The sequence below is a fragment of the Microtus ochrogaster genome, linkage group LG9 (assembly GCF_000317375.1).
Source record: "Microtus ochrogaster isolate Prairie Vole_2 linkage group LG9, MicOch1.0, whole genome shotgun sequence".
In the NCBI taxonomy this organism is placed as follows: Eukaryota; Metazoa; Chordata; class Mammalia; order Rodentia; family Cricetidae; genus Microtus; species Microtus ochrogaster.
Genome location: NC_022034.1, coordinates 28,766,065 through 28,781,071, shown reverse-complemented (window position 1 = coordinate 28,781,071; position 15,007 = coordinate 28,766,065). Strand labels below are relative to the sequence as shown.

The window sequence follows — 15,007 nt, the reverse complement described above, 5'->3', positions numbered from 1 at the left end:
GGGGTGTTCACAGCTACTTCTGACTCCAGGTGTGGGTGTGTGTGGTTGTGTGTGCATGTGATTGTGTGTGTGAGGGCAGTCACAACTGCTTCTAACACCAGCTTCAGGGACGTCTGGGGCCTCTAGATTCTGCAGACACCTGCCCTCACCATGAGAATGTGCCTTGAGTGTTCACGTGTACAGATACATTAAAAACCCAAACAAATCTTTTTAAAGCACAAGCCTATGTAGAAATCTTACAGTTTTAGTGAAGATTTTTTTACTCTGGTTTCTATTATAGCAAAATGAGAAGCTTTCTTAGAGCATCACGTCAGAAATTTACCTTTGGCCCGGCAGTCACATTTATTATTACACATTTGTAGTGAAATATAACTAACTCACTTACGTTTCCCCGTAGTAGCACAAGTGTCTGGCACATTAGTCCGAATTCCACTGTTGGGAAGAAGACACATGGAGTGAGTTAGCCCATCATCCAGAATCTCGATGACATTCCTTCATTTCAGAACTGTCACTCCAGACCAAAGTCAGACGTTCACACTGTCCTCTGGGCCAGTGGAGGCACCAGTAGGGTGGTCTACCCCGGCAGTTGGTTAGATGTCCATTGTTTGTCGAGAACGTACGAACAATAATAAAACTGGCTGCAAGTCTGTCTGATCTGTGCTATTACCAAGACCTGCTGCTTTGGGATAATTTCATGTCCACATCCTCTTCTGCAGGGGCAGTTGGCTCCCTCTGTCTGCACTCCCACCATTAACTCATTATCTGGTACCCCAAATTGAGCAGATATAGAATAAGGCACAGGAAGCAATATATGAGATTCTAAGGAGTCTTAAAATGAATCTACACGTAAGATTATAGAGCTGCATGGAGTCTACCTGACGTTGCCCACGAGATGCCAGGGAACAGTGAGAGGGGGCATTTTTGAACAGTGTTTACCAGACAGTGGTGAAGACAGTGATGGGAGACCCAACCCTACCGTGCCCTCTTCAAAATTTCACCCTTGTTGGGGAGATGGAAGTCAAGTTAAGAGACTTGGTTGGAGAGGTGAAAGAAAGCATTCACCAAGAAGTTAAATAAAAGCTCTCCGATTTTAAAAACCAAGAGGCAAACATAGACAAACATGAAATTTTGCTGACGTGGCAGCTAGTCCCCTGACCTCTCAACCCTCACCCTTTAGGGTAAGACCTATCTCGGGGGCACATCTACCAAGCATTGCATAGTGGCTCAGTGTCCTTTCGATGCTTAGAGATGCCCTCCTTAGCCCAGCAGTTCTTGGCTCTATTTTTACATTGCTGTCATCTGAGAACTTCTTATTATTTGGTTTTGTTTTTATGAATTCACACACACACACACACACACACACACACACACACACACACACACACAAACTACACTCTGAACCCTACACTGGACCAATTAAATTAGATTTGTGGAAAGTAGAAGATAAGAAATAGGAACCAATATGTTAGCAAACAAACAGGAAGCGACCCAGTCAAGAGCTGGTTCTAATATAAAACCAGGGTAGAGGGTTACTGACTAGTTGAATGTACTTAATTCCACTTAGGAATAATTTAAAATTTCATTTTAAGACTTCCTAATGCAAGGGGGGGTCACTGGGGAGAGGCGTGTGTCAGTGCACGCGTGCTAACGGATGTAATCAGCTCTAGATTTCTTGGACTTGGCATGATGTCCATCCTATGCCGTAAGTGGAGACCCAGGAAATGGTGAAACAGTGGGATCATTTCTTTTCTTTTTCATATCACTTATTTATTTGCATGTGTGCACACACATGTGCTGGTGCCTTGGCATAGTACACGTGAGGTCTGAGGACAACCTGGGAGTGAGTTCTCTCCTTCCGCCATGTGGATGCCTGGGATCGAATCAGGTCTCCAGGCTTAGCCATAAGTGCCTTGTCCACTGATCCATCTCCTGGCCCTGGAGGATAGGATTTCTTGGACTCTGGAGTCAGCCTGAGTGTCTGAGAGAGCTATGGGGGTGAACACAATGGATCAACGGAAAGACAAGTTTCTGGCTTCTCTTTAATTTCCCAGTGTCCCCAGTTTTCTCTATTCTCTTCTGTTGCTACTTAACAAAACCCCCTGATGATAAGGCTTGATATGAAACTATAAAGCACACTCAAATCTTAGATAACAAGGACACTTTTGTCCCCTAAACACATAAAAAGTATTGTGAGCACCTTGCATGTAAGTGGAATGAATGTATTTTTGCCACTTATGTTGAAAATATCCCTAGGCATCTGGTGTGTATGAATGTGTATACATAGTACATGCATAATAAACATATTCCACCTTATGAATATTTATACACAAGATACATATATATTGAATATAGACATACATATGTAAATAGTAGCCCTTGTAAACGATATGCAAATTGTGCTTCTGAGCATATGTATCACAGTGCATCAGGAATATAATAAATCCACCACCAAGCAAGACATATTTTGAGGTGGTATTTTCTTGAGCTGTTTATGATAGGGTCTAGTTACTATCCAGGTGTTATTTTTCATCCGTGAGAAGTAAGTCACTGGACATGGCAGCGTTACTCGAAACAATTGTGGTTCCTTTCCTTCAGAGGTCTGTTCTCCACACAGTAACTTATAATTTCACTAGAAAGAAGCTAATATTGCTGCCACCCATTGGCGTCTCAACCCCTTCCAGCTGCCCTTGGTCTGTGTACTCATCGCGGCCCCATCTGCTGGGTTGAGTTCCATCAGCCTGCACTGTGATGTCCCTGCAGAGGCGTTCCGATGAAGTGAGGAGGAGCGTCATTGGTCTCAGCAGACTGTGTAGCCACAGGACACAATGCTCACTTCTTTCTCCATCACATACGGTCTATCCTAGGACACATCTTAATTTAGCTCTGGTTTTCTGGGGGATAATGGCATAATGAAAGACATCAGATTGCAGCGAGGGTCATCAAAGCTATCTCAAAACTGAAACCCAAACAGAGCAATCTCTTTCCACACAGACTTGCTATAAGCCAACCAACCATTCCTGGCCCTGTCATTCCATTTCCCAGCTCCTTCTAGAACCCTCACGAAGAGTAGCAGAAGCGTTTATTAAATACAAGCTATACAATTCTTAAAAGTGCCGAGTATGGATTCCTTTTTAAGTGACAGTCTACAGAACAGCTGGGAGCTCCAAGTGAGACTTGTCAGGTCCGATTTTGCCCTGTCAGAGCAATACTATGCAGGCCTTGCCATTGCTGTGTCACTGATTCTGCTCGCCCCACCCCCACCCCCATCCCCACTCCCCATATATCACAACAGGTAGTTCTCAGCTGTTCCCTTGGTGCCAGACATACATTTTATCTAAAGAGACAGCAGACAGAACTACCTGCTGCTTCCTGCGCGGCTCTCCCTGTGTTTCTCTCCTTTCTCCTACCTCACTGGGGCCTTTAAAACTCAGCTGGCAAGGAGCCAGGAGCTCATCATTTTAATGCAGTGCAAAATGGAATATGCATAATTATATGCAAGCCATATGTGAGGGAGGCAAGCTCAGCTGTGGATTTTAGGGGGCCGAGAGAGAGAGAGAGAGAGAGAGAGAGAGAGAGAGAGAGAGAGAGGGCGCAGTTAAGGCTGAGGAGATGCAGGCTGCAGAGTGCAAGCTTCACCCAATGAATGGATTAATGAGTGTGCTTTGGACACGCCCCTTTCACCCACCTCTCCCTCATGCCAGCTCAAAATCAGAAACCAATGGCGATTAGGAAGAGAGAATGCGGACCACAATTGGTGTTACTGATGAATAATAATGTGAATGCCTCTATTGAAATGGCAACTTCTTTTAATTGACAGCGTAGATCAAAATAACCAGGAACTTTTAAGACAGCTTCTGAATTAGATCTATTTTTTTTTTACTGCATTTGATTGAAGAATCATTGTTCTTATGAGACCATCAATCCTTTAGGATCTTTATTTAAAAATCGAGGGGAATCAATTTATTTCTAATAGTATTACAGTTCAAAATATAACTATGCAAATTGCTTTTCTTTATGGCCTTGCTATTAGAGTTTCTTAAAAGTGCATTATCTAGAGATTGCTTAAGCATGCCAAAAAGTTTAAACACGTGTGTATGTCGTATAATCCTGATTGTGCAGCGAGCCGTGCCGCTGTGTCACTGACAGGCACGCAAGGAGTGGAGATTTCCAACAAAGCTCGCTGATTTGGGTTTGCTGTGTATCATTAGAACTGTTACAGCACGACGGATTTGCATGTTCAAACTAAACGATATATAAAGAAAAACAAAGCTCAAATTTTGATATCTAAAAGGCATACTGCGTATTTAAACAAACTTCTTAATGATGTTGTTATTTCTGGATTCCCGTTTGTTTAATGATCTGAGCTGTTATGCTTTTAGCTTTTTTTTTTTCTTCCATTATTTGTAAGTCCCTAAATAGGCCGTTATATTTCCCTTCAGGCTAGAGATGAAGATGGACATGCTGAAAATTTCCCCCAGCAGCACTATGCTAAGGAAACTCCAAGGCTTGCCTTCAAGAATAACTGCGAACTACTTGTAAGAATAACATACTTACAACAAGTCTAGAATGTTACTTTAGCACAGTGAAACAGTTTTTGCGAGGGTTTGTTCATGATTACATAATTTATGAAATATTATATTTTTCTGTGTAGAGTTCTAAGTGCTAATTCTGATATCACTGCATATTAATTATAAGATCTCAAGTTGTTGCAAATCTTTTATATCTGATTGTAGAGCTTGGATGGCCCTGTCTTTATTAGCTTGGTTTGCATTGTAGATTATAAGCAGTCACTTGGAGAATGGCTAGTAAAGTTAAAAATATAACTTGGATACATGGAGCTTGGAGAAAACCCCACCCCACCCCTCCCTCCCTCCTACGCCCTAAATGTGCGCTATTGTAGCAGACAGCGGTTGCTGGGTTTGCTTCTGATAGGAAAGATAGTCCATTTGACACACAGCACTCCCTGTAGGATTCAAGTCTTCCTCCACTCTCTTGCCAAACTCCACAGTCTCTCCCCTGCAGAAGGAGTCAATAGTCACCGGGTGGGGGATGTTTACTGTCGAGAGAGCTGTGATGAAACTCGGTTCCAACGCAAGGTTAATTTGCTGTTCATTTTAGCATTTACAGTGAGACAAGATGAAAAGCAAGCAGGAATGCCTATTATATTTCTATTAAATGAATCTGTTGGGACCTAACATTCTTGATTAGCTTTTGCAAACGAGTGCTCGGCAATGCATTTTGTGTTTACCTAAAGTAAACAGAGAATGAATTGTCATTTATTAGGGCATCAGACCCTGCTTTGGAAAATGGAGCTTTATGAAGGCTCTAGCATGTTGCCCCTAAATGTTCTTTTCTTTTCAATCGCATTAAAGCCAAAAACATTTGCTCCAACTAAATGGAAACAGGGAAAGAAGATGAAGATGCTCGACTGTTACATTTTGAGGTAGTTTAATTCCTATTCGGATTTTTGGCCAAATAGAGTAGAGCTTTGCCAGGGCTCTGCATTAGGAAGTCCCACGTGTAACAGCCTTTGGATTTGGCTCTGACACCAACTGTTCATTAGAAACCAAGTGGCCAGAGAGCAGGAGAAGACTGAAACACACAGGCCATCCCCACTACAGCGGCAGGGCTGTATGTTGACAGCGAGGACCTCCTCCGTGCAGCGCATCAGGCAGTCGCAATAGCACCAGCCTGTGTGTGCAGTGCCCTGGACCAACCAACCTGCAAGCAGACTTGCTGCTTCTAAATGCAACATGAACATTTAACTCACCTGATATTTTATTTGAGGGCTCTTAAATGCTCAGGTCTGCTAATAGCATTACCTATTCTGCAGGAAGCCCTTTCCACTTGGTTCTTTAATGCTGTCTTGGTAACTGGTTACCCCATGCCTGGGGGGAGGAGGGAGGGCTTTTATGATGTTTTGGTATCAGAATGCTTTCAGGGGTGGCTTACTTCTTTTGACAAAGACTGTGAAGACCTATATATCACACTTAATTCCCCCTATGTATTGGAAGGGTAAATGTACTTAAGTATATACTGGAGGATTTTTTTTTATAATGTGAACATCGTCTCCAGATACCTTTAGAGAAAATAGATGCTTTGTGATTGCCTGGCTTACAGCAGTACTGTGTTGGCAGGAGTTTGAGAGGTTTGGGACAATCTTCATTGCAGTGTGGTTGCCATTAGAAAGGCTTTGTTTTGTTCAGTAGACTTCCCTGAGATTAAAAAAGAATAAGAAAGAAAAAAACAAATAAGCTTATTTCTCTAAGAAGAAAGTTAACAATACACACACACACACACACACACACACACACACACACACACACACACATATATATATAAATTGCCAGCTGCAAGAAAAGTAATGTGTTTGGCTATTGTGAACTGAGAAGTTAACGTTTCTTTGCAAAAGAACTGCTCATTCTTCAGAGAGAAATGGGGGATCCTTGGAGCTTTCTTACTACAGTTTGGAGCAGATTTGTAAGGAATCTGGCAGGGAGGATTGCAAACTCTACTCCAAAGTGCCTTTTTAGCTTAAGGGTGGTTCTGGCATCTTCTTCCATGGCTAGCTGCAGCCCCAGCAGCAGCCGGCTTGGAGAGTAAGCAAAGTGCCTAGGGCACAGAGGTCTTTGGAGTTCCCAGGTGACCAGAAGCTCACAGCTGGAAGGCTTATCCTCTGGGCCACAGGAACTGACAGAAAAGGGCCAAGACCAGGAAGACAGGACATTGGCTCTGTGTTATTGATGGCAGGATGTCTCTGTACCCCTCCTATAGCCCACACTTCTTGGAAGAGGCAGGAATATTGAATAACTTACAAAAAAGCAAAGTAAAATCAATGCCTGGAAAACATAAGTGTGTGTAATCAGAAGGCACCAACAAAGACAGCACTGGCTGTAGCAGAGGCTGCTGTGCAAATGGAGCGTTCCTGTAAGGTATTGATTTTTCCATTTAGATCCCAAATCGTGATGTGTGCCTTCACGCTAATGTATGTTCACACGACTAGATATTTAGCTTGGTGGCCAAGATTCTTTCTTTGGTGGTAACATTGTGGTTTTCTCATGGCTTTTAGGTTAATTTAGAAAATGCAAGGCTATAAAGACCAATAATTAGATAAATAAGTCCTTTGTGATGGGCCACAGTTTAGTGTGGCCACCTAGCTCTTCATAGCCAGGTGTGTGTGTGTGTGTGTGTGTGTGTGTGTGTGTGTGTGTGTGTGTAAGAAATGGCTTTGCTACATAGTCAATATGACCAAAGAAGACAAGTTTCAGTAAAAGAAAGTGTAGGTGATTTGTGTCATCTCAATGCTAACAGCAACATAGCATTCAAGAACCAAGAAAGGAGAATGGTTAGAGCTGGCCAAGGCTTGGACCAAATTCCAACTCCATTGTCAGTCCCTTTATGGTCATTAAGTTTCTCCCCAGAGAAATAAGCTGGGGGCTGCAAGGTTTCTCACCTCCCTAATGAAATGCTCATTTAGACACTGGACTGTAGGAGCTATGGTAGAAAATCCTTAAGGGATTTTGACTTCATATTTTCTCATTAGCCAGTTTTTCTGTTCACAAGAACAGACTGGGCATAAAATTGTGCCCAGGAAGGGAAGACCTACAACGAAAGGAAGTTGTTGAAAGGTTTCGAGAAAAAAAATTGAGGATGACATCCCAATTTGTGTGTGCATGTGTGTGTGTGTGTGTGTCCATCTCTGCATATGTGTATATCTATCTTGGCATGTGTATGCATCTTGGTGTGTATGTGTGTGAGTATGTGTCCATCTTGGGGTGTGTGTGTGTGTGTGTGTGTGTATCCATCTTGGGGGTGTGTATTTGTTTGTATCTATCTTGGGGTGTGTGTGTGTATCCATCTTGGGGTGTATGTGTAGGTGTGTGTATCCATCTTGGTATGTGTGTGTGTGCCTGTTTAGGCCAGGCTGTTGGCCAATGAGTCTCCAGGATTCCCTGTCTCTCCAGAGCTGGAATTACAGGTTAGAAAGCTGGCAACTGTAGGAAGCCCTGAGAAGGACACAGGAAAAGGAAGTTCAGGGGAAAATAAGCTCATCCAATCTGACTTCAGTTTCTGGAATCATCACCCAGAGCTTGAATCTCTATGGCTACCTCCGGCTGGAAGGGTGAGGACTGTGAAGAAGGAGAGGGAGGGAACCCACAGCTGGGAGGCAAAATAAAAATAGCCTGGGAAGGAGTTCTTTCTGGTCACTTACAATGCCAGTGAAGGGAAATGAAAACGATTTTAGTGTTGTGGCCTCACGAGCAGACATGATGCGGAGGAGAGTGCCTAGTTCATTGCTCCACCTCGGTTCCTTCTGGAGGCAGGCAGGTGGATATGCACCCTCCAGCTTCAGAAATGCCTGTGTCAGTGCAGCGTTCAGCTCACAAGTATCTTTCATGCATTCATACATTGTCCACTGTTCCATGCAGAGAGAGACATGGATAAGACAAAGATACTGTCCCTGCCTAGTGAGTGCACACAGTTCAACAGAACCAGGCACACCCAGCATGGTAGCCAGTAAGTGTATGGGTTCTCCGATAAGATAGTCAAGTTTGCCCCACAGATCCAAAGGCATAAGATACATATGTCGTCACAGTGGACGCAGGTTTTTATCTCTTGGGCCTCTCTGAGTTTACCATCTTCATCTGTAAACTCTCGGGGGATAGTGTAAAGATGACACAATGGTGTATTTAAGGTACCTGCTGTCAGTTCAGGTTAGCTACGCAATTGTGATCCTTGGTCATTGTGGTGGTTGCCATTGCATGGTAAGCCGTGCCCTGGGAAAGTACTAGGAAGGTTCCGGTGTGTGAAAGAGGGTGAAATTCTTGTCTCATGCAGCCAGTGCACTGAATGGAATATGCTTTTGCTCTGGGCCTTGCTGTAGGTGGAAGTCGATGATAGGAATTGATGTGGAAGGGAGGGGGTATAGCGAGCAGCAGGAAGGCAGGATGGTAGGGAAGTGCAGGCTGTGTGCCCTGTAGCTGGGTAGCAGAGAACGTGAAGACTAAGGAGAAGGCAGGTGGGCAGGTCTGTGAGGAGTCCTCATCCCTGACACATTCTGTGGATTCCTAGTGTTTCTGCAGATTAAAAATTACTATGGACAGTTTCTCCTGTTCGGAAGTATATGAACTATCATGTGCCCCACGCGCTCTTCCCAAGTTCAAACAGTCATCAGCTAGAGGCTATTCTTGCTCACTTGTCCCTTTTCTCTTGATATCCCATTATTATTATTATTATTATTTATTTGAAATAGAATTACATTGCTTCCCTCCTCCCACTCCTCCCTCTAGCCCTTCCCAAGTATCCCCTCCAACTTCCCCCATGGTTCCCCTCAAGTTGAGTCTCTTTTTCATTGGTTATTATTGTTATAAACACACAGCATAGAACATACACACATATACACACACACGTGCACGCACAAAACCTGCTGTGTCTATGTTTGTTGTTTGTGTGTGTATCATTTCAGGGCTGACTACTGTCACTCAGCATTGGACAACAATAAGGCGCCCACCCCTGAGAGGCTAGCTCTCCTCCTCCTAGCAGTCACTGGTTTCCTGTCTAGTCACTCTTTGTCTAGGGCTGGAGCATTGTGAAAACCTTCCCCTTCTACATTAAAACATCCATTCTATAACCCCTCTTCCAATCTTGTTGGTGCAGCCACTTCTAGGAGCGCCTGTTTCACGGTGAACTTCTTGGTATTCTGGCTCTTTTGACCTTTCTACCTCCTCTTCCTCAATGATCTCCAAGCCCTAGATTCAGGAGCTGGAATGTAGATGATTTCGTTGGGGCTGGGCTCTTCACAATCCCCTGGCCTTTGCCTTGTGTCCAGCTGTGGTTTCCTATGATGCTCTCCTCTTGCTGCAAAAAGAGCTTCTTTGATGAGGAGTGGTGGCTACACTGACCTGTGGGTATAAGGATAAGACAGAGAATGTTTGAAGGAATTCTGCTGATCTACCAAGTGGAGGCAGTAGACTCATTTCTAAGGCCCACGACCTCACTAGCCCAGAGAAACTGGTTTAGGATGATAATGCTAGGCATTGCTTCCCCCCTGTTGAGAGGCTCACGTCCAACTAGACAGCTGTTGGTTACTGCCGACACCTGAGTGTCACTTATTACAGCTTGACAGGAGTCTTGCCATGCTGGTCTCTGTCGCGCTTCATAGGTGACCAGCTGGGTAGGACTGTTAGTCGCTTCCCTCCCTTCACAGCTCATATAGTGTCTTCTAGAACCGTGACTGCCAGACCACAGCAAAGGGACTTTCAGGTCAGATCTAGCGCAGTTCATCCAAGTCCTATGTGCTAAGTGTGCCATGTCTTTGGCAATTGGGACTCACTTAGAGGCAGCTTAGAGCTGCACTGATAGTTCCTGTGGTTTGAGAGTCACCTGGCCTACCCTGACCAACTGCTCAGAAGGAAGCTTCTTGTGCCTGGTACAGCGGTTTTGTTAGTCTATGGTTCTTGTAGAAAGCATTGTCAGCCTAAGTGGCTTAACTTTCTTCATGGTGTGTGTGTGTGTGTGTGTGTGTGTGTGTGTGTGTGTGTGTGTACATGTGTGTGTGTACACTTGTATGCACTGTGCATAATTTTAAGTAGATATAAACTAATACGATTCTCCAAAGCTTTATCAGACAACATTGGTATTTGTGCCTTGTCCCTTCTCCTTCTATATTGACTGCCCTCCCTCCTCCTTGGTTGAAGCCCTCCTTCCATTTTCCACTTTGTATTGCCTGCATCCTGTTAGCTGCCCCCTCCAACCCTGCCTGTGGTCTCTGGTTTCTGTGGTTACTCCGTGTTGTATATTCACATCTGAGGATTTGGAGCAGGGATCGGCAAATGAGAGGGAACATTGGATGTTTGTTTGTCTTCCTGGGCCCGCGTTACCTCATTCATTATAATCTCTGCTAGACCCATCTATTTACCTGCAGATGTCATAATTTCATTTTTCTCTACAGCCGAATTGTATTCCACTGGGTACATGTATTGCCTTTTCATTATCCATTTATCTGTCAAAGGACATTTAGGTTGTTTCCATTTTCTAGCTCTCGTGACTAGGGCAGCAATGAACACGACTGAGCAAAAGCCTGTGTGGTAGGAAGCTGAGTCCTTGCGCATGTGCAAAGCAGTGTATAGCTGGGTCATATGGCAGGCTTATTTTTATTTTTAATTTTTTTTCTGTGCATTCTCCATACTGGTTTCCAGATGACGGCCCCGATTTGCATTCCCATGAACAGGGAGTGAGTTTTTCTTTCTCCACAACCTGGCCAGGATTGTTGTCAATTGTTCTGTTGATCTTATCCATTTTGACTGGGCTGAGATGAAGTCTCAAAATTGTCTTAATGTGTGTTTTCCTAATTGCTAAGGCTGATGGACAGGCACTTCCTGGGGTGTTTCTTAGCCATGTTTATTTCTCCTATACAGAATCCTGTTTTGATCCCTAGCCCATTCTTAACCAGCTGCTCCCCTGGAGGGTTACAAAGCATGTGTTCTCTCTTTTTTGGTGGAGAGGTTTTGTTTGTCTGTTTTTGGTAAAGGTTTTGGTGTATACCTTCCCCAGTTGGGAATGCTGCATTAATGCCAATTAAGAGGGGAATTGGAGCTTTGGAGCTAGTCACATAAGACAAACGGCCCTTACTTGTGCTCTGGGTTCCCTCCTGCCCAGTATAACTTTGTACATCTCAGTCTATCTGACCTTGTTTTCAAAGCCCCAAAGATGAAGTAACATACCTCAGTTCCGGGAATGGCTTGCATCTTTGCTCTCCTGCCTCTGCTTCTACATGCATCTGTTTTAAAATAAGACCGACTTTCTTTGAACCCAGTGCACCAACACCTGCCAGCCCCATTGTAGCAAAGAAGGAGAGCTGGACGGTTATCAAGTGTTGGGTTTGCCGTGCCATGGCTAGAACCACTGTATCACGGACACACGATAGGAGCCTTCATAGTATGACAGCCATTGCCGCCTTTTGTTTGGAACATAATCACCTTTCAGAATAGTTCCAAGTGACCAAAGTCCTTCTCCCCATGCCGCTGTTCTAACCAAAGCTGCGTGTGACCCCACTCAGTTCACACAGACAGATCGTTGCTTTGACGTAGCAGCTGAGCTACACAAGCTCTAAAAATGGGTTCACGTGACACACCTGAACTCCCATGGAAGCAAAGCAAACACTGTAGGGCATAACCACGCATAACATACTGTGTGTCAGTTTCCCACAAGAGTGACAGCGAGAGCCCTAAAGGGCAGAATGGCCCAGGACATGGCACATGGCAGGGACTGACTGATTGCTGTCTGGGGAGAACTGGCCTATCTCACCGTCTTTCTACCCATCTTCCCGATCCTTCTACTCTTGAACTACTCCTGTGTTCCCATAGGATTCTGAGCTGGCTTTCAGACAAATAAAAGACCTTTTGGAAATGAAAGCAATGGTCTTGAACTAAGCAAGATATGGCTCTGACAAGGGTGGATCATTTATGCTCTTTGACGAGGCCATCTCTTGATTCTACACATACTGAAGGGGTGGCGGCTCTATTTCCTGTTTCATTGGCACATTCCTCTGCCACCACCTGAGTGGTGGCCCTACTTTGTTCTCTGACTTTGTCATAAAGGCTCTGGACTCCACTTTCTGCCATGGTCTTGTGGTCCAGAATCTTTCTTGTTTCCTTATTGTATAAAGACCCTCCAGCCCACACTGGGCCTTCTCCTCTCTCCTCCCACCTGTACAAACCACATCCTAAGTCTGCTTTCAGTTCTTTTTATTTGGAGGGACAGGCTAGAGTTGCCAGCTCCTGCCTTCATCTCGAGGCTTTGTGGGATGTAGAAGCCTTGATTTGATCTGAGGCCCTGGTTGTCTCTTGCAAGGCTTGGAGAAAACATTGTCTTTCTAGTTTTAGGGCAGCTGAACGAGAAGGTCTGAAGTAGAGTGGTTAGTTTTTCACGTTGGCTTCTCACATGGCACATGCAAACGTTCTTGGAGCCAGAGAGACAGAAGTGAGGCCATGTGTTCTCTAAGGGAGACGCTGTGGTTTGGCAGGTGAGCACAGGAGTCTGTGCCTTCTCTGCCAGCCCCACGACACCGGCAAAGTTCCCATCCCAGGTCCCTGAGGGTAAAGAAAACACCCCACGCTTCATAGGGAGACCTGAAAACCAAAAAAGATCGTGTATAGGAAGTACTTAGTGTGCCTGCACATAGTAGGAGCCTTGTGTCCCATAAAACAGAACTGGAAGGATGCCAAGGTCTAAAGAAAGCCTTGGGGCAAATTCTAGAACTGCTCCACCTTCCTCTCAAGCCTCTTCCCACCTGATCTAGAGAATATATTAAAAAAACAAACATGGTATTTGGTTGTTGTTTTGGTTTTGAGACCAGGTTCTTGTCATCCTCCTGCCTCAGCTTTCTAGGTGCTGGCATTACAGACATGTATCATCTCACTGAACTTCCCAGTGCAGTATTTTAATTGCAGTAAAAGAACTTTGGGGAAACCCACACACCCATTCACTTGTCTGTCTGTGCCCAAGAAACTAGAAATGCCTGCTGCCTGGTAGTCCATGCTGCTAGTTGGTGAAGTACTGTAATGCCTGAATCCTGTTTTAGGAAGAGCCTAAAAATTAGTTTGGTGAATGGACTGTTGCCAGGTTTAAGAATCTTCACCACTGTACCCATGGGCTCTGTGGTTTTGGGAAAATGATGGAATCTTTGATCCGGTGTCCTCCTGTAAAGCAGGAGCAGTAGCAGCTACCCACTAAGGCTGATGTGGGGTGTGAGTGAGCAAATTTTTGTAAGGTGTTCAGACGTGTTTGGCAAACACTTGGTACTTTACTCATACGTTATGATTGTGCTTAGTATTACATTGCTTGCTTTGAAACACTTCTTTGATTCCTCCTTGTTCAAATTTTCAGGAAAATTTGAGTTTTGCAAATGCATATGCATACAGAAGCGATAGAACAAGACAGGTCAAAGTACACCGTGAAACTGAGTCTTAGACAACACTTACACACACACACACACACACACACACACACACACACACACACACACACACGCTCTACGTTATTCAAGACCTCTTTAACCTGCCGACCATCTAATAGCAGAAGTGTTGATCTTAGAATGCAAGTGAGTTGGGTGTGGTGAGCACATCTGTAATCCCAGCACTGCGAGTCCAGGCAGGGCACTGTTAAAAGTTCAGAGCCAGCCTGGGCTATATAGTGAAATAATTTTTTTAATCAAGAAAATAATGGTAAAGGGAAAATTCCATTTGTGCAGAGAAATATCTGTGTTAGCAATACTGTGCCTCCAGTAGACAAGAAGGCTTGTGTGGGTAGCTCCAGCGAACAGCGCAGTACCAAGTCTTTAGAGAATCTTCTACGTTTCCATTCTGACTTTGCTAAGCTGATACTGTTTTGACTTTACAGACAAAGAAATTAAATTACACGGGGAGTTTCCAGTGGGCAGAGTTGGGTTTGACCCACATCTCCTGACCACACACCCCATCCTGAGTTCAGGCCAGCAAGTACTCTGACTCCACAGGGTCTTAAATCATCTTCTAGCCCCGTGCTAGAGGAGTCCGGTCTGGGATTGTGGGATGAAGGAGTCAAGTCTTCACAGCATGTCTATAGCAATGGGTGGGGAACAGAGCCAAATCTCATTCAAATATATATATATAAATTCTGTAGACTTGGGATATTAACAAAACAGATGTAAACTATAGAAAAATATTTTAACTTGGCATAAAATTTGAAAACCTGAGAATCATAGAATATATTTAAGTTCTAAGTTTCCTTTAAAAGTTTTTATACCTTTTTTTACCACAAAGGTCACTATTTTTGCTAATCTTTATACTTGTCTATGTATCAGTATGTGCAGTAAGTGGAGCTGCCCTTAGCGTTCAGAAGAGCTTTTTGATTCTCTAGATCCGCAGTTATGGGCATTTGTGGGCCACCTGGTATGGCTGCTGGGAACCAAAGCTCGAGTCCTCTGCAAGAGTAGTGTGTGCCCTTCATGCTGGAGCCATCTCCTCTG

At 44.2% G+C, this 15,007-nt stretch overlaps 1 protein-coding gene across 2 annotated transcripts in view; it reads left to right on the top strand.

Moving 5' to 3' along the window:
• Nucleotides 1-15,007, top strand: part of Sobp (sine oculis binding protein homolog) — a 170,685-nt gene that overhangs the window by 98,364 nt on the left and 57,314 nt on the right. Inside the window, exon 5 of one of the 2 annotated variants that reach the window (XM_005363583.3) lies at nt 4,440-4,535. The exons of the other annotated variant lie outside the window; for it this stretch is intronic. Coding sequence (XP_005363640.1) covers nt 4,440-4,535 — 96 coding nt within the window. The remainder of the gene's footprint in view (nt 1-4,439; nt 4,536-15,007) is intronic. 2 annotated transcript variants of the gene reach the window in all.